The sequence below is a fragment of the Geotrypetes seraphini genome, chromosome 5 (assembly GCF_902459505.1).
Source record: "Geotrypetes seraphini chromosome 5, aGeoSer1.1, whole genome shotgun sequence".
Taxonomy (NCBI): domain Eukaryota; kingdom Metazoa; phylum Chordata; class Amphibia; order Gymnophiona; family Dermophiidae; genus Geotrypetes; species Geotrypetes seraphini.
This window is the reverse complement of record NC_047088.1, coordinates 5,218,558-5,237,776: the sequence shown is the minus strand read 5'-3', so window position 1 is coordinate 5,237,776 and position 19,219 is coordinate 5,218,558. Positions and strand designations below refer to the sequence as shown.

Sequence of the window (19,219 nt, the reverse complement as noted above, 5' to 3'; positions counted from 1 at the left end):
CAGAATTGACTGGGGGTGAGAAGCTTGTGGGCTAGCAGTGTTCGAGTCCCTGCAAGGAGTTGCTGTTGGGGGAAGGGGGGGCAATAGAGCATGTCAGCTTCGGAGGTGGGTGGGTGGTGCAGCGGACTGAGAGGCAGGAAAGGATCCCCGATGCCAGCGGCTTCAGTGGGGGGGCATGCAGGGATCCCTGATGGGAGGCAGGAAGGGATCCCTGATGGGAGGCAGGAAGGGATCCCTGATGGGAGGCAGGAAGGGATCCCTGGCGGCGACCAGGCTGCGTACCCCTACAAGCGGCCTGTGTACCCCCAAGGATACGTGTAACCACGTGTTGAGAAACAGTTAACTAGGCCTCCCTAAGTTCTGATATCAGTCTCTTAAATTTCTCCTCTTTTCAATGGAGATGGAGGATCAATTGTCACTTCTTTGTAAACCTCACTCCTTTATGTATTTCAATACTCTCTCGCATGACTTTAATTTCCTCTTCTTCTCTTTAATACGTATTTTCTACAAGCTATGCGGATAGAGAGTCCAGTTTGCAGCAACGCCAGCTACTGAAAAGTCCTGCAATGTCTACAGCTGGAATGCACAGGTCCTTGGCGTATTCACAAACTCAACACAGGGCACTTTAACCTCCAAGTACATTCTTCAACCGACAGTACGTTAGAGGTCAGGCAACAATGAGCTCAGTGTGGAAAACTGATTCAAGGCCAGGTAAAACTCAGCTCTTTTTCTCAAGCATTAAAGTAATTGTTCCCGCAGGAAGATCTCATCTCAGTGTACCACAAAAACTGTTGAACCAAGAAAACTGAAAACTCTGCATTTTGATACAGAAGAAGATTGTAACAGCTTATAAATCTGGTAAGGGATTTAAAAAGATCTCGAAAGAATTTGACATTAGCCATTCCATGGTCCGGAAAATAGTGTACAAGTAGAGGACTTTCCAAACAACTGCCAACATGCCTGTGGCCATCCAAGCAAGTTGACCCTCAGAGCAAACTGCAAGATGCTAAAAGAAGTCTCCAAAACCCTAAAATGTCATCACGGGACCTACAGCAGGCTCTTGCTACTGTTGATGTGAAAGTGCATGCTTCTACAATCAGAAAAAGACTGCAAAAGTTTAACTTGCATGGGAGGTGTGCAAGGAGGAAACCTTTGCTCTCCTAGAGAAACATCAAAGCCAGACTGAAGTTGGCCAGAGAGAACGTAGACAAACACCAGGACTTCTGGAATAGTGTTACATGGACAGATGCATCTAAAATTGAATTATTTAGACACCAGAAAAAAGGACATGTTTGGCGTACACCAAATATAGCATTCCAAGTAAAGAACCTCGGTGACAGGATAATCGCGCGCGAGACACCAGCGCGCCAACAATACAGCGCAAGACAGAAGCGCGCCACTGAAAGCCGCCGAAAAACTTATTTTTTAAGAGCTCCAACAGGGGGTGTGGGGGGTACCCCCCACTTTAATGCATAGTTTCTGCACTGCCGTTGGGGAGGTGTGTGGGGAGTACAACCCCCCACATTATAGACAAAACGGAACTTTTCCTGAAAAAAATCGGAAACTGTTCTGTTTTCTCTATAATGCGGGGGGTTGCACTCCCACACACCCCCAACGGCAGCGCGAACACTATGCATTAAAGTAGGGGGGTTCCCCCACACCCCCCCTGTTGGAGCTCTTAAAAAATAAGTTTTTTGATGGCTTTCGGCGCTGCGCTGAATTGGCAGCGCGCTGGTGTCTTGCGCGCCACTAACTATGAACCAAGAACCTCATACCAACTGTGGAAGTGTCATGGTTTGGGGATGCTTTGCTGCAGCAGGACCTGGTCAGCTCACCATCATGAATTCTACTGTGTATCAGAGGGTGCTTGAGGAACATGTGAGACCATCTGTAAGAAAATTAAAGCTAAAGCAGGACTGGACCCTGAAACACGACAGTAATCCAAAACATACCAGTAAATCTACCAAGGACGGGCTGAAAACTAAGAAATTGAGAGTCCTGGAGTAGCTGAGTCAAAGCCCTGATCTTAATCCCATTGAGGGTGATTTGAAACGGGCTGTACATGCAAGAAACCCCTCAAACATCTCACAGCTGAAAGAATTCTACATTGAGGAGTGGGCCAAACTTTCCTCAGACAGATGTCAGAGACTGGTAGATGGTTACAAGAAGCGTCTCACTGTAGTTATTTCAGCCAAAGAGGATAACATTAGGTATTAGGGTGTAGGGTGTCCTAATTTATTCCTCAGTTAGAACAGTGTTTCTCAATCTTTTCAAGCCAAGTACCCCCTAAGCCTAACATACCAACAGAGTACCCCCACCCAAACTCCGCTCCAGACTCCACCCGAATAATAATACTAATGGTAATGCAATTTCTTCCATCCATTTTTCATATACACACAATACATAATGGTAACCACAAAATTAAAAAAACACAAAGCACACTGTACGCAGAGAAAATGTTAATTATCATTTCTATTTGGGGGGGGTTTCAAAGATGTCAAGGCAGGTGACTAAAAATGCAATGTCACCTCACTAACAACTATAGAAAAATAGACAAATATAGTGCAAAATATAGACAGCAGATATAAATTCTCAAAATGATGCATTTCATGAGTCTCTGCTTGCACTTCCTTCTGATTGTGTATCCAATCTTTCTGTCTGTCTTTCTCTAAAACATATTAATACCATGCAATCTAATATCTTCTCAGTTACCGCACCCTCCCTCTGGAACTCCACACCAAATTATCTACGAGAAGAAACAACCCTAAAACATTTCTGTCTACCGATGCCTTTGGATTATAATTGTCCTTATAAGGACAATACGAAGCCTTCTTACCGTGTTCTTTCCCTACCTTTTGTTTGCCCTTTTTATGTTCCTTTTCTATCTTTATTGTAGTTCAATCCTCCTTTCCTTTTGTCAGCATTCATCATGTTTACCTGTTTGTTGTATTAACTTTCCCTGGTGATGTTCTTACTTACTAATTCAGATATTTTATTTTAATTTTAAATGTACTTTGCACAATACCTTTTTACTGATGTACACCGCCTAGAAGTCTGATTAGGCGGTATAAAAAATTTTAAAATAAACTTGAAAACAAAAATTTGACATTGCTATGTGAACATTTCTTAAGAAAGAACTGACTATTTCATGGGGTGTCCTAATTTTTCCACATGACTGTATATATTCATGTTTTATTTATAAGCTGCCACTTTCTCCTTGCAGACACAACCAGGCCTCAACGTGAAACAGAGGTAGATGGACAGGACTATCATTTTGTTACGTCTCGAGAGCAGATGGAGAAAGATATTCAGGACAGCAAGTTCATCGAGGCTGGACAGTTTAATGACAATCTATATGGGACAAGTATCCAGTCGGTGCGGGCAGTAGCAGAGCGAGTGAGTACTAGACTGATAGCAAATGATGACAGAGAGACGCAATAGCTCATTCAGTCTGCCCAACTGAAATTTATCCACTTCCTGTATGAAACCCAAGCTCATGTGTCTTTTCTCAAATCTTTTGCCTATTGATACCAAAATCTATTAGAGCAATAGCTTCTAATCTCTGCTCTTAGGCAATTTCCACTTTGATTCTTACAAAACTAACATTTATGCAGACCCCTCAAGCTGCTGCATCTTGCAGCCAAATGGTATTTTATGTGCCCTCTGTTCCTTGTGCATTTATTAGTGAAAACTTCTGTCCCTTATAGACTCCTCTGTTACCTTGCCACTGTCATCCAGACTAGTGTCAGATTCTGTGATGATTTGTATTCTTGGTAGCTAGGACTAAAGGGGCTAACCTGGTTCTGTGAAACCAGAATTTGAATTTGTCTTGGACTCAGCTGCCAACAGAAAAGGTTAGTGTGATCTTCTTTGAGCAGTTAGATATTCTGAAATAGTTTCGGTTTAGAGAGCCAGGGAACTAAGTTGCAAGTGGTTTGTCATAGGCTGGAGCTTATAAGAACTTTCCTGTCATGCCAATTAGGAAAAGAGAAATTGATCTATACCATGTTACTGTTAGATTATTTGCTAGCTTTCCATGACATTGACTAAATACAATAAATACTAATTAGATGGTGGTAATTGTATAAAGCCTGTAGAGTATAAGAACTGTCATAATGGGTGAAGCCAAAGGTCCAGTATGCAATCTTTAGGTGGGCTGTCTAGGTCACAATTACTTGACAGAATCCCAAAGAAGGGTAATGAAAATGATAAAAGAGATGGGATGACTTCCCTATGAGGAAAGGCTAAAGCAGCTAGGGCTCCTTCAGCCTGGAGAAGAGACGACTCGGGGGTGATATGATAGAGTTCTACAAAATACTGAGTGAAAAAGAATGGGTAGATGTGAATTGCTTGTTCACTCTTTCCAAAAGTACTAGGACAAGGGAGCACGCAATCAAGCTACTAAGTAGTAGATTTAAAACAAATTGGAGAAAATATTTCTTCACTCAACGTGTAATTAAACTCTGGAATTCATTGCCAGAGGTTGTGGTGAAAGCAGTTAGCTTAACGGTGTTTTAAAAAGGTTTGGATAATTTCCTAAAACAAAAGTTCATAAGAGATGGCTTGGAAAAATCCACTGCTTATTCCTAGGATAAGGAACATAAAATCTGTTTTCCTTCTTGGGATCTTGCCAGGTACGTGTGACCTGGGTTGGCCACTGTTGGAAAACAGGATATTGAGCTTGATGGACCTTTGGTCTGTCCCAGTATGGCAATTCTTATGTTCTTATGCAGAACCAAGAACAATGTAGAAAATTTATGAGTCCATAGCACCTGTTTGCTCTGAATACCATGAAGAAGTTTCATACCCCTCAGCCCTTTCTTCCATCTCTGGAGGTCAAGGGAAAAAAAACCCCAAACTACCAGACACAATTTGTAGTTTAAGCATTAAGGCCTTGGGAGTTCTTGGTATTCTATTGACTAGTAGAATTCCAACCAAGAATCTCCCTGAATTACAAGTGACTTGTCATTTTATTGGGTTTATGACATCACAATTCATTATTAAACATACATAGTTGATACATCTTCAGTTGAATTACAATTGCTTCATTAAGATCCAATGATAAATTGCATATTCCAGCAATGTTAATTTGGTTAGTTTTGATCACATGATTTATTTTCAATCTTATTTCATTAGAATTTTCCATAGCAACAATAATAACTTAGTTATCACATGCTATTTAATTTTGCCCCTATCAGCAATTGCCCCTATCAACTATTTCAATGCATTGCACATCTTGTAATGTGTTCATTAGGGCACATTGACCTGTCCCCTGTTCCCAGGCCCTCCCTCTATTCTGTTACTGGAACAAACATCTATTTAAAAACTTTTAACACTTGCCAGTAATGCTCACCAAGCAATATTCTCTTACTATAATCTGAAGCATTTCTATATCCTTTAGCATCATCTTTTATTATCTATATATTGGTGTCTTTAGTTTTCCCAGGCAAGGGGTGTCTCATAAATATTGGGTTATGGGCCTCCCTTGTATCCTGCTTAATTGCCATCAGCCTCCCCACTTTGATTCCATGAGGAATCACTGATTTGTTCTCAAGTGTGTCAGTCCTGTTCAAGAGAATTACAGGATGTTATCACAGTTTGCTATATTATTATATTCAAGTATTGAGGGAGGCAACCCTACAATATCCAGTTACATTAATATATGTGAAATAATTTCTCATTCCAACATCTTATCCACATAAAATACTGTTCTTACACATTTGTATCTTTAAATATACTTTTTGGGTTCATCCTGTCAAGAGCTTACATCACCTAAGAAAACAAGTTAACAAATACTTCAAAGAAGACTGTTTCCGTGCCCTCCTAAGAAAACTCTGACCAGTGCAAACTAGGTTATTCCAGATATTTCAGGTCGTGTTCACAGGTCAAAGTGTTGAAGTCTGGGTGGCCACACCAGAATCTTTTATGTTTTGATGTTCAGCATTGCACTCCCCAATCCAGAAACCTCCACCTCTTGATGGGATAAATGGTTGGGTTTCAATTATGAGGCAGTATCTGTTGCAGCAGCCATGGCTCCCATTTCTTATTAGCTGATGGTATCTTCATCTTTCTTTACTGCACTTCACTCCAGCTGGGCAGTAAGGAGGGCATGGGGAAGAGTCTTGAAGTGGGAAAAAGATAAGGTACAGATACAACATTTAAAACAGGATGAAAATATATACAGGCTATTCTAAAACTTGCATCCAGTAAAACACACAATTCTTTAAATAAGCCTATCATGGTCTTGTCTTATGTCACAAACCTAGTAATATTTCCAGTAATGCATACAAAAAAATTACTTCATAAGTGCTGAAGAAAAGATTAAAACTCTAAAACAACAAGTCCTTAATTGCTCCTCTGAAGATTGGAAGTTGGTTCTTGGACTATCTGGAGGCCTAAGAACTGATAACCAGAACAGAGTTTATCCAAACCAAGATCCAACAAATACAATTTTTATACATTCTCCATTCCCTCCCCCCATCTAAACCTTCTCCAACTAACCAATTCTCCCCGTAAACCCCTAAAAGAGATGGAAGAAAAAAGAAAACCTAGGGGACGAGAAAGGTGACCAAAAAGTCAAAACCCTTCCTGAGGCCCATACTCTTGTGGCCCCTGGGCAATAACTGGAAACTCTTCCCCAACTAAAAATAGAAAATAAAGCTGTATCTGATCCTAAAGAAGAGCCCTGTTGCCCACAAAATCGCTTAAGAGATATTATTGAAGATTAAGGAATGCCTCTAGATGATAAAGAAGCCAGATAGGCCCCCCAAATAATAAATAAATGTTTACACTTGTGAGCAAGGCCAAATTATGCACTATTGATCACCACCTCCAAAAAGATGGGGAAGGGTCTGAGGAATTCCAAGATTGCAGTATACATTTGCAAGCCAGGAGACACCTTATGACACCACAGGGGAACTCCCCCCCTTAAGGAGGCCTTGAAAAACTCCAGGCACCATAGCAGATTCTGCATATAGTGCACTATAGATGTCGAAAAGGATCGAACAGTCCCAAAAGGAGTGGGTGAAGGTATTAGGTTCTCTGCCACATTTAAGACAAAGAGGAGAATCAATGCTCCCAGTTTTAAGTAGTTGCACTTGTGTATAATAGGCTCTATAGAGCACTCAGGCATAATACTCCCTTCAAGCGTCATTATGGGATAAGGATTTGAATTCTTTAATCATGTCGGTCGACTCTTATTCTCAGTTTCAACAAGCTTTAAAAATGTTATCTTTTTGTAGAATCCTTTGGAAATTAGGCATGTTTTGCCTTTCTGTCTCATCTTTTGTACTTATAATCTTCTGTGACTCATAGAACGTAGCAGTAATTGTGTTATGGAAGTGAGTTTTTATAGCGCCCAAGATATTCTAATGACCCAGTTCCTTATGTAGCTCCTGTTCCCATTTCCATTGTATCCGTTGAGTGTCTTTAGGGCTTTCAAACGGAGAGAGGGCCTTATACAACGCCAACACCGAGGTGTAAAAGTCACCACTCTCGCAAAGAAATCCCAGAGGCCTTTCACCAAAGATTGGCCTATCCACTCCTGTGGGAGAGAGAGGATGTAATGCTTAACTTGGCAATAGACAAAAGAATCTCCTCAACAATGTCCCAGTTGATCTCTAAACATTGCCAAGGGTTTTAAATGTCCCTCCGGAGTTAAGAAATGTTCTACTAGGTCAAACCCCCAACATTCTCAGTCCCAAAAAATAGGATTATCTCAACCAGGAGAGAAAGCTAAATTTCCCCCTCAAAGGCAATTGATTTATTACTCTGGGGTTCCCTCCCAGCCTGTATATCAAACTCTCCCACACTGCCCTCATTGATTTAAATATAACACTGGCCCAAAAGGGAGAAGAGAGGTCACCACTGGACATGTGTAATAAGCTATATAAAGAGTGGGGGGCATAGGAAGCTGACTCATAAACCAAAGGAGTATACTGGTTTTCCCCCAGCAACCAATCCTTTAAATGACATAATAAACAAGCCTCATTGTAAAGTCCAAAATTGGGGAAACCCATTTGCCCTGTGTCCATCCACCTACTAGATAAAGATAGGGTACCTTCGACTTATGGAGATTCCAACAAAATTGAGACAACAGATAAGCTAAATGGCTGAGATCTTTCTTCAGCAACTTTATGGGAATCGTTTGTATCACATACAACCATCGTGGGAAAATCACCATACGAATCAAAGCTATGCAACCTATAAGTGTTAAAGGGGCTTCAAGTTGAGTTTTGGTATCCAGGAGGAGTTTAGGAACATTAGCAGAATAAAGTTGACACCTTAATACCAAAAGGAGTCTGATGCCCAGTGCAGCGGAAAAGAATCGCCCCACTGATTCTTTAACTCCATTGAGGAAGGCAGAGCCTCCGACTTACGAAGATTTAAATGAAAACCCACAAAATCGCTATATTCCACAATATGAGAGTCACATGACGCAATCAGCGGGTAAGACGGGTGCTTTACTTGCTCCGGGGCTACCTGGCCTTACTGCCTACTTTTATTGCAGCCGTACTTGGGGTAAACGCTCTCAGGGTGTTTAATCAGATTGTATGGACAGATACCTCATCCGCTCTCAACATCCTATGTCGGCTAAGAAAGATCGCAATTGTGTGCGGCCGCTGGAACCCAAGATGGCGGAGGCCGGGCCAGCGATGGTCTCTCAACTGACGGAGGCAGCCCTGAGCGATATTAAGGCTGCTGTTGCTCAGGTCCAGGGGCTGCAGGTTGATCATCTATCGTCACAAATTACTCATCTTAAGCAACTTTTGTCAGAAGCAGCAACACGCACAGCCGAACTGGAACAACGGTGTTGTCCGTGGAAGATACCTCTACCACACATATTGTGGAGTTAGCGGCCTTACAGGAGCAGGTTCAGACGCAAGCGGTGAAACTCGAGGATCTTGAAAATCGATCCTGCCGGTCCAACTTGCGGATCCTGGGTTTCCCAGAGGCGGTACCGGACCGTCAGTTATTGGAGGTGCTGGAACGCTGGCTGGGAGAAGAGTTTTCACCATCACCGTCTTTGGGCCCTCTCTGCCTTGAATGCGCACATTGTCTCTGGGCCCAACTTGGTAGGGATGCTCGCCCACGAGTGGTAATTGTGAAACTGTTAAATTTCCAACACAAAGTGGATTTGCTTCGTAAGTACCGGGCCAAGAAAGACCTGCTGAAGTACGATGGAGCAACTATTCGCCTTAGCCAGGATTTTTCGATGGCTTTACAGGAGAAGCGCAAACCCTATTACCCACTTTGTACTAAACTAGTGGAACTCAAACAGAGATTTAAATTTCAGTATCCAGCGTTGTTGAAGATTTGTATTAATGGGGTTTGGAAAACTTTTGATACCCTGGAGACAGCTGGAGACCACCTTGGAAGCCCGTTTCAGGAGTCTCTTGTCTTATTTACTCTGGTACTCTCGAGTGGAGTGGTGAAGTATTTTAACATTGATAGAGTACTAGTTGTTATATGGCTGAATGACTTAACAGGCCAGGTTGCCCCAATTTTCTTGTGTCTATGGGCGACTCCGTTAGTATCCTTCATGGTAAGGATATGTGGGGAAATTGGTTTGGAGTGGGGAGTTGGAGGGGTATGTTTGTTGGGAACAGCAGCTATACTATTTGGTTTGTATTATATAGGCATTGTTGAGTTTTGCACTTTGTCTTCATCTGTAGCAGGCAGGTTGACAGGGAATTATACCTTTTTCTGGAGTCAACTCTTAGGCGGGGCTGGGCTCCTGGGGGGTCTTCTTTCTAATTTACAGTAGAAGTGGACTTGGACCAGATATACTACCAGATCGGCAATCTTAAAAGCGACAAATCCCCTGGACCTGATGGAATTCACCCGAGAGTCTTAAAAGAACTGAAGGTTGAAATCAGAGAGCTTTTGCAAAAACTTGCCAACCTGTCAATTAGAACTGGACAGATACCGGACGATTGATTGGAAGATAGCGAATGTCACGCCAATTTTCAAAAAAGGATCAAGAGGAGAACCGGGCAACTACAAACCTGTGAGTCTTACATCTGTCCCTGGAAAGATGATTGAAGCTAGAGAATGACATGGTGACAAAATTCATCACCGTCCCCGTCCCCGCGGATAACCACGGGAAACCATCTTCATGTCATTCTTTAAGGAGAGAGGGAAGAATCAGAGTATAATTGGGCACAACCACTGACCCGCAAGCTTTGCTTTGAAGAATGCTGGTGTAGAAGGACCGAGGTTGAAATAGACACTAGAAAATGACATGGAATTATTTCCCGTGGTTATCCGCGGGGACGGGAACGGTGATGAATTTTGTCACCGTGTCATTTTCTAGTTGAAGCTCTGATTAAAGATAGCATAGTCCGGCACTTGGATACACACGACCTGATGAGAGCCAGTCAGCATGGCTTCAGGAAAGGGAAATTATGTTTGACAAATTTACTTCAATTTTTTGAGACTGTGAACAAACAAATTAATAGTGGAGAACCGGTGGACATAATATACTTGGACTTCCAGAAAGCGTTCAATAAGGTTCCACATGAAAGACTTCTCAGGAAACTACAAAGCCATGGAATAGAGGGAGATATACTAAGATGGATAGGCAAATGGCTGGAGAACAGAAAGCAGATAGTGAGTATAAATGGGAAGTTTTCAGACTGGGAGAAAGTGACTAGCGGTGTGCCCTAGGGATTGATACTTGGGCCCATCTTATTTAATATTTTCATCAATGACCTAGAAGAAGGAACATCCAGTGAGATCACCAAGTTTGCAGACGACACAAAGCTATGCCGGGCAATCAGATCGCAGAAGGATAGCGAGGAACTCCAGAGTGACTTGTGTCAGTTAGAGAAATGGGCGGAGAAATGGCAGATGAAGTTTAATGTGGAAAAGTGCAAAGTAATGCATTTAGGCAGAAAGAACAAGGAACACGAGTATAGAATGTCAGGTGCAACTCTGGGTAAGAGCGAACAAGAAAAGGACCTGGGTGTACTGATGGATAGGACCCTGTAACTGTCGGCTGAGATGATTAAGCAGGGCATACGGCTTGGCTCTAAACACACTTTCCAAGCAGCTGAGAAGGAGCGGAACTATAAATTTTTGCTGAGAGCTTATTGTGCACCTAATAGAGCATATAAGATGCGACTATGTGCTACGGACCAATGCAGCAAGTGTCTTCAGGAGCATGCTACACTTGGACATATGTTTTGAGCTTGTCCCTATATTTCTCAGTGTTGGATGCAGCTAGTGGCCTATGTGGCAAACTTATGGGACTGTACTTGGCGGTTACATCCTAGTTTTCTCTTCACAATGTCCGCTCGCCTGCATCCCATTAAACCGGGATGTAAGGCGTTTCTTCCAAAAGCTCTTCTGTTTGGAAGAAAGAGTATTTTGGCCTGTTGGCTGTCTCCTTGCCCACCAACCTTGTCTCAGTGGAGAGCTCTCATGATACAGCAAATCTTATTGGAACGCCAAGATATCCCGGTCTTAGACTCCCATGCTGGTCAGCTTTTTGCTCAGTGTTGGACTCCTTTTAGTAACATCCTGACGTCCTATGTTAGAGGACGAATTTGGTATTGATTTGAATGGATGCTTCCTGGTTTCCTATACTGCTTTTTGGATTTTTACATTGTTTAACTCGTAGATGGTGCTGTTCCCGGGGGAGGGGGCGTGTGTTGGGGGATGTTGGGTTTTTGGAGTGTTTTCTATTGCTATGGTGCATTTTCTGTTATTCTTTCATGAAAACTAATAAAAATTATTTAAACATTCCACAATATTCTCCAAGAGGACCTCCAAGGAGCACTGAGGTTCTGTAATATGAGCCAAAAGATCATCCGCAAAAGCGGCAAGTTTAAAGCGATGGTCCCCTACCTAGACACCTTTAATATCTGGATTAAGATGAACATCTCAGATGAAGACATCTAGAGTCAGAATGAACAACAGAGGTGAAAGGAGGCACCCCTGTCTAGTGCCCCTATGGATCTCAAAAAGAGAAGATCTGCAATCGTTAAGAACATAAGAATTGCCTTCACCGGATCAGACCATAGGTCCATCCAGTCCGGTGACCCGCGCACGCGAAGGCTATATAGGTGTTCCTTGATGAAGACCTTGTTTACTTGTATCCCTCAATGTGATTTGCAAGAAGGTGTGCATCCAACTTGCCCTTGAATCCTAGAATGGTGATCTCTGTCACAACTTCCTCCGGGAGAGCATTCCAAGCGTCCACCACTCGCTGTGTAAAACAGAACTTCCTGACATTTGTCCTGGGCTTGCTGCCCCTCAGTTTCAATCCATGACCTCTTGTCCGAGTCACATTTGACAATGTGAGTAACGATGTTTCTTGCTCTATTTTGTCGAATCCTTTCAGTATTTTGAAAGTCTCTATCATATCCCCTCGCAGTCTTCTCTTCTCGAGGGTGAACAATCCCAGTTTTCCGAGGCGTTCTTTGTAGCTCAAATTCTCCATGCCTTTTACTAGCTTTGTGGCTCGCCTCTGCACCCTCTCTAGCAGGGTTATATCTTTCTTTAGGTAGGGAGACCAGTGTTGGATACAATACTCCAAGTGTGGTCTGACCATTGCTCTGTAAAGCGGCATTATGACGTCCGCCGATCTACTTGTGATTCCCTTCTTTATCATGCCCAACATCCTGTTTGTTTTCTTTGCCGCCGCTGTGCATTGAGCCGACGGCTTCAGGGTCCTGTCTATCAGTACCCCCAGGTCCCTTTCCTGTTCGCTCTTGCCCAATGTAACACCTAACATTTTATATTCACGTTCCTTGTTTTTCCTGCCCAGGTGCATCACTTTGCATTTTTCTATATTAAACTTCATCTGCCACTTTTCCGCCCATTTCTCTAGCTGGTTCAAATCTCTCTGTCTGGCTGGTTCAAATCTTCGCTGTCCTTTTGTGACCCAACTGCCCGACATAGTTTTGTGTCATCTGCAAACTTGATTATATTACTTGATGTTTCCTCTTCAAGGTCATCTATGAAGATATTGAATAAGATGGGCCCAAGAACCGAACCCTGGGGCGCAGCGCTTGTCACCTCCCAGTCCGAGAACGTTCCATTTATGCCCACCCTTTGCAATCTGTTCTCCAGCCATTTGCCTATCCATCTTAGTATATCCCCTTCTATTCCATGGCTTTGTAGTTTCTTCAGAAGCCTTGCATGTGGAACCTTGTCGAACGCTTTCTGGAAGTCCAAGTATATTATATCCACCGGGTCTCCGCTATCGATTTGTTTGTTCACATCCTCAAAAAACTGAAGTAAATTCGTCAAACATGACTTCTCCTTCCTGAAGCCGTGTTGACTGGCTCTCATCAGGTCGTGATTTTCCAGGTGTTGCACTATGCTGTCCTTGATTAGTGCTTCTATCATCTTCCCAGGAACAGATGTAAGACTCACTGGTCTATAGTTGCCTGGTTCTCCTCACGATCCTTTTTTGAAGATTGGGATGACATTTGCTATCTTCTAGTCATCTGGTATTTGCCCGGGTTTAAATTGACAAATTAGCTAGGGATTGTAATAGCTCTCCGATTTCTACCTTAAGCTCCTTTAGCACTCTTGGGTGTATTCCATCTGGTCCAGAAAACTGCTTGTGGAGTAGCATTTAGTGCTTGAAGAGCTGAAATAAAATGGCCCTCAAATCCATATTGGGTCAAAGTGGCAAACAATCCCAGTGAACCCTATCAAATGCCTTCTCAACATCAAAATTGATAAGTAGGGAAGACAAGCCTTCGCTAGTGCTTTATTCGTGGGAAGTTAAAATTTTCCTCAGGTTTTTGGCCACTGAGCAACCCTTGACAAAACCTACTTGAGATTCATGGATCATCTGTGGGAGAACCCTTGCTAGACAATTGATCAAAATTTGTGCTAAAAGTTTTATATCAAAATTGAGCAGAGAGATAGGCTGGTAAGATTCTGGTTGGGCAGAGTCTCTCCCAGTTTCGGAAGGACTGTTATCTGAGCCACCTTGAGATGTTCCGACACAGCTTCAACATTAATCTTTATCATATTGAACAAGTTGGTAATAGGGTACGCAATTTCAGTTTTCATAAGTTTATAAAACTCAGCATGATTAGCCATCAAAGCCTGGGGCCTTCAAGGTAGAACTCTGCGTGACAGCCAACTCTACCTTGCCTTTATGAATAAACAAATTCAACTTCTCAAGTTGTTCCGCAGCAAGATGTGGGAGGTTAAGCCCATCTAAGTAAAGTTCCCCAGGTAACCCCGTCTCCTGTCTTTTGCATGTTTAAATATACAACGCTGCATATGTCTAGCAGTGCTGTAGTAATAAGTAGTAATAGTAGTAGAATCTTAGCTTTCAAGGACTTGATCATCTCCTTGAGTGTCCTTGGATTACTTTTCATTTTGCTCCTTTGGAGGGTGTTCCTCTGCAGCAGATCTTAATTATACCTGCAAAGAGACAAACTTTTCTCTTATCCCCTTATTAAGATCATTCAAAAATATGTGAAATAGAGCCAGTACCAGGACCAATCCCTGAGGTGCTCCACTTATCACCTCAGGATGAACTCCATTTACCACTGTGTTTATCAAGTCATTTCATAATATAGGCCACTAACTTTGAAGGGATGGAACATGTACAAACATCCTGGTATGGTTATGCAGGGCTGTAAAGTTTCTGTTACTGCTCACATTTAGGTAGTTTGTTTTGGGTTTTTTGGTATTCTCAATGAGGCAGTTACAAAGGGTTAATCCCATCGAGCCAAAGGCATACATTTGTTCTGAAGAATGAGCACCATCAAGTAGATGAAGGGATTTAGCCAGGTGAAATGAGAAACACTCTCCCTCTAGTCATAAGATGAGCCTATTTTTTTACAAAATGAGTGTTACACAAAAGACGTGTCTTGTAGCTGTTCAGAAAGTGTACCTTTGTGGCACTATTGATTTGCTGACTTCTCATCCATCTCACAGGGGAAGCACTGTATCCTAGATGTGTCTGGTAATGCTATCAAGAGGCTGCAACAAGCACAGCTTTTCCCAGTTGCCATCTTCATCAAACCAAAATCCATTGAAGCACTCATGTAAGTGATCCTGTAGTTAATGATATCTGTATGCTTAGTATGACAACACCGTATTGGGCGGGGCTTCAACATTTAGCAGCATGACAGTGCTGTATCTTATTAGCATCTGGCTAACTCATTATATGTCAAGAGGTTGCAGAACCAGTCCTGTAATTACATCATGTGCTAGGGTGCTTGCTTTGTCATATATGATAGTGCTTTGGGACGTGGCCCCTTGCAAAGTTTAGAAAATTCTGCAGTAAGTTCTAATGTACAGTTCTTTAGCACTCTCCAGACTGGTATAGGAAATCTTACAAGCAGGTATATATCTCATCATGACCAGCAGGTGGAGGCTGAAACAAAACTGTGGAATAGTACATAAGAGGTACCTTCCCCTATTCCTATCAGTCTTCTTTCAGTCTCAGCAGGTGTGAGGAGCTGTACCCATCTCTCTTGGTAGGGCTGTTGGAATTTGTTTATTTTATTTAGCTTTATCTATATCCCATCATACCTTTTTAGTTCAAGACAGTGTACAATAATAGAGGAGTACATTGAGATTTACAGTGAGGAATGGCGTGCATAGAGATTACAACATTATTTTGGAGTGAGAACTTACAGAGATTACGGCATAGTTAGAGAGAGAGCATACAGTTAGAGGTTACTGCCTAACAGCACAACGTTAGAACGGTACAAACTTAGAGTAGCACAACTTTAGAGAGAGAGCATATGCGCTGCGGGGAGGGTGGTGCATGCAGGAGGAGAGTAGACCGGGATTTATACTATCAAGTAAATTTGTTGAATAAGTGGGTTTTTAGTGTTTTCTGAATGAGTGGTAGGACAGGATGTTTAGGAGAAGGCCACTTAGGGTGTTGTTCCAGATTCTTGCTTGAAAGGATAATGTCCTGTCGAGGAATTTCTTGTAGTGACATCCCCTTGGAGTCGGGAATGTGAATAGTAAAGCGTTGTGGGATAGGCGGGGCTTATCCTGTAATGAGAAGTGACTCGGTAGGTGGGGCTGTGCCGAATAATGTTTTGTAGCTTAGCGTGCGCGGCTCTTTAGGAAAGCGTGCAGGTCACCGAAAAGGAAAGCCTGCAAACTAAGGTGAGGAGAAGGGAGAGAGCTGGCTAATCACTATGATCGATTGGGCAGGCGGGTGGGGGCTCTTTGGGAAAGCGTGCAGGTCGCCGAAAAAGAAAGCCTGCAAACTAAGGTGAGGAGAAGGGAGAGAGCTGGCTAATCACTACGATCGATTGGGCAGGCGGGTGGGGGCTGCGAGGACCGTGCGATCGCCCGTGTTCCCGGCTCAAACTGGAAGGAGGGAGTGAAAGGGAAAAGGATTCTGGACCAAGGGGATGAAAACGGAAAGAAAAACCCACAGCAGGAAAGAAAGGGAAGGACAGGCAGGTGAGCCAGATGCTAGAAGCAGGGGGGGGGGAAAGAAAGAGGGGAAAAAGCTAGATGGGGTTGAAAAGAAGAGACACACTGGTATGGAAGAGGAAGATAGGGGAAATCTGGACACAGGAAGGTAACAGAAAGAGGGGAAATTATGTGCAAGGGGCATAGGGACAGAGACATAAAGGGGACATGCCATGGGGATGGTATATGGACACAGGGGGGAATGGGGAAATTAGAAATGGGGAAAATAGGAGCACAGAAGCGAGATAGTTTGTGGGGATGGGACAGGGACCGAGTCGCAGGCTCCAGTGGCTTGCACAAATTACATTGTAACGTGCCATGAAAATAAGAGGGAGGAAGGTAGATAGATAGGCCACGCGAGAGGAGCTAAAGGGTGGTAGAAAGGAACAGATGGTAAAGGAGGGAGGGAAGGGTGGTGGTGGAAAGGAATAGGACAGACATTGAAGGAGGGTGGAGAGGAACAGACCCTGAAGGGAAATGTGGAAGACAGAGTGGGAAGAAGACAGATGCCAGACTATGAGGGAGCGGAGGGAAGAAGATGTGTGCTAGACCAATTGGGGGGGGGTGAAGGGAGAGGTGCAGTAACAGCAAATGGAAGACACAGAGAGAAGACACACAGTAGATGGAAGGAATTGAATGAGAAGATGTGGAAAGCAGAAACCAGACAACAAAGGTAGAAAAAAAAATTCTATTTATTTATTTTTTGCTTTAGGATAAAGTAGTATATTAGTTTTGTTGATAAAAATTTATAAACAAAGCCCTGCCAGCTGAACATCTCTTTCTCTAGTTCAGCAGCAGGAACTTTGATTTATAAGAAAGGAATAAGCTAAATATTACAGTACTAAGGCTTATATGGATGCAGCGGGGACGGTGACGGGGCGGTGAATGGGATGGCAGTGGCGGTGACGGGGCGGTGAAGGGAACGGCGGTGACGGGGCGGTGCAGAGGATGGTGGGACGGGGCGGTGGCGGGGATAGATTTTTTTTCCCCGTGTCATTCTCTAATAGTTTCCATAGTGTTAAAGCATTTCTTAATTAATATGTTGGTATGGGCTAGTGCTGCCCGATTCAGCCTATTGAATCGATTTTTTTGATTCAATTCTCCTGCCCAATTGGTGGTGGTTATTTGTTTTTTTTGTTTTTGTTTTTTCTTTTCTTTTCAAACATCCTGGTGGGTTTATTTTATACTTATTATAAGAGGGAATTATAATGGCATTATAATGGGGGGTCAGTGAACATGCATTTTGTGCAGCAGTGGTGATTAAGAATGTACCCGGAGTAGCTGTAAAGACTACAGTACCACCTTACTAAGATAAGTAGTTTTTGTTCCTTTTTTAGGAGCTGTGGATGTTGTTAGAACTTATGTTATATAGTAATGGTGAACAAGCAATGATGGTCTCTTTACACAGCTTCTCTGTGATATTTCACTGGGATATAGTTGTGGGTCTGAGCGTTCACTATTAAGCACGTATCATATTTTGTGTGGTTATTTTTTATATACAAAGAGATTTATAGATTGCTGATGGGTGACTAATCAAAGCAGGGTTTATTTTATAGCCTCTTCACCCCTTTTATAGTCTCTTCACCCCCTTTGCGCTCTCCTACCCACACTGGTGCTGTGGTGTAAACAAAATAAATCCTAGCTCACATTCACAGTCTAACACCAGCTCTGGAAGGATACACGTTTCAAATCATGTTGGTCCCAGGCTCTGGTTGTCTTCTGATAACTCATTTGCCAGGGTCTCCTTCTTGTTAACCATCCATCTTCCATCTCTGTCCTCCCCTTCTATTTCTCTTCCCTCCCCCGGAGGTCGGGTATCTTTTCTTTTTTTCATCTACATCCCCCCGCAGCTGCAGCGGTGGACCCCACCATCCCCAGATCCACCATCTCTCCTTTTCTCAACTACACTTTCATCCAGCATCTCTCCCTCCTTCCCCACCAACCCAGGGTCCACCAGCTCTCCCTTTCTCTTCCTAACTACCCTCCTATCCAGTATCTGTAGCCCCCCCCCACACCATCCCTTGTGTCCAACTTCTCTCCCTTCCCTCCCTAAATCCCATTGTCCATCTCTCTCCCTCTCCTCTGTTTTTAGATCAATTATTTATTCCCCCCCCTCCATTCTGGCATATTAACATCTCTTTGAACCCCCTTCCCTCCCTCCCTCTGTGTACCCCCCCAAAGGCCTGTCTCCCCCTGAAGGCCTGCATGTTCCCCCCTGGCCTCTCAGTCTTACCTTTACTTAATTACATGTAGGGGGGGTATTGTTCAAAAATGATCGCCCTGGGTGTCATAATCTCTAGATATACCACTGCTTGTACCAAGACGTAAAAGGAGACCAGACGAGTATATTCCTCCAGATCTGAAGACTCACCAAGATTGATCGCCCATATACAGGAATATCTCACTACACCACAGGTTCTCTTTTTGCTCCGATTTATGATTCAAATATGGAACAAAATGGAGAATGTTCGGGCGTCTGTGCCCAGGCTTCCTGCTTAATGCTAATTGGGGCAAACTAGCAGTGGTGGATCTTCCCTGCAGCTCAGCCAATGGTTGAAGCAAGAAGGGAGGTAGGGCTAGTGAGCTCCTCCTCATCATTATAGGGGCTCCAAAAAGTCGAAGATATCCGTGAAGCTGAAGATAGACGAGGGAAGAAGGCAGCATATACACTTAAATGCACTCTGGTGGCTGGTCGGGGCTGCGCTCCCTTCCCACAATCCCCGTTTCTAACTCCTTCTCTAACCCCCCTTCCTTAGCTGAAAAATGCTAGTGCCTCTTGACAGGTACAGGCTCGGGCTCG

At 43.2% G+C, this 19,219-nt stretch overlaps 1 protein-coding gene across 4 annotated transcripts in view; it reads left to right on the top strand.

The window, feature by feature from the left end:
- Positions 1-19,219, top strand: part of DLG3 (discs large MAGUK scaffold protein 3) — a 490,171-nt gene that overhangs the window by 428,470 nt on the left and 42,482 nt on the right. For all 4 annotated transcript variants that reach the window (XM_033945041.1, XM_033945038.1, XM_033945040.1 and 1 more), the window contains 2 exons: positions 3,224-3,396; positions 14,914-15,023. In XM_033945041.1, coding sequence (XP_033800932.1) covers positions 3,224-3,396; positions 14,914-15,023 — 283 coding nt within the window. The remainder of the gene's footprint in view (positions 1-3,223; positions 3,397-14,913; positions 15,024-19,219) is intronic.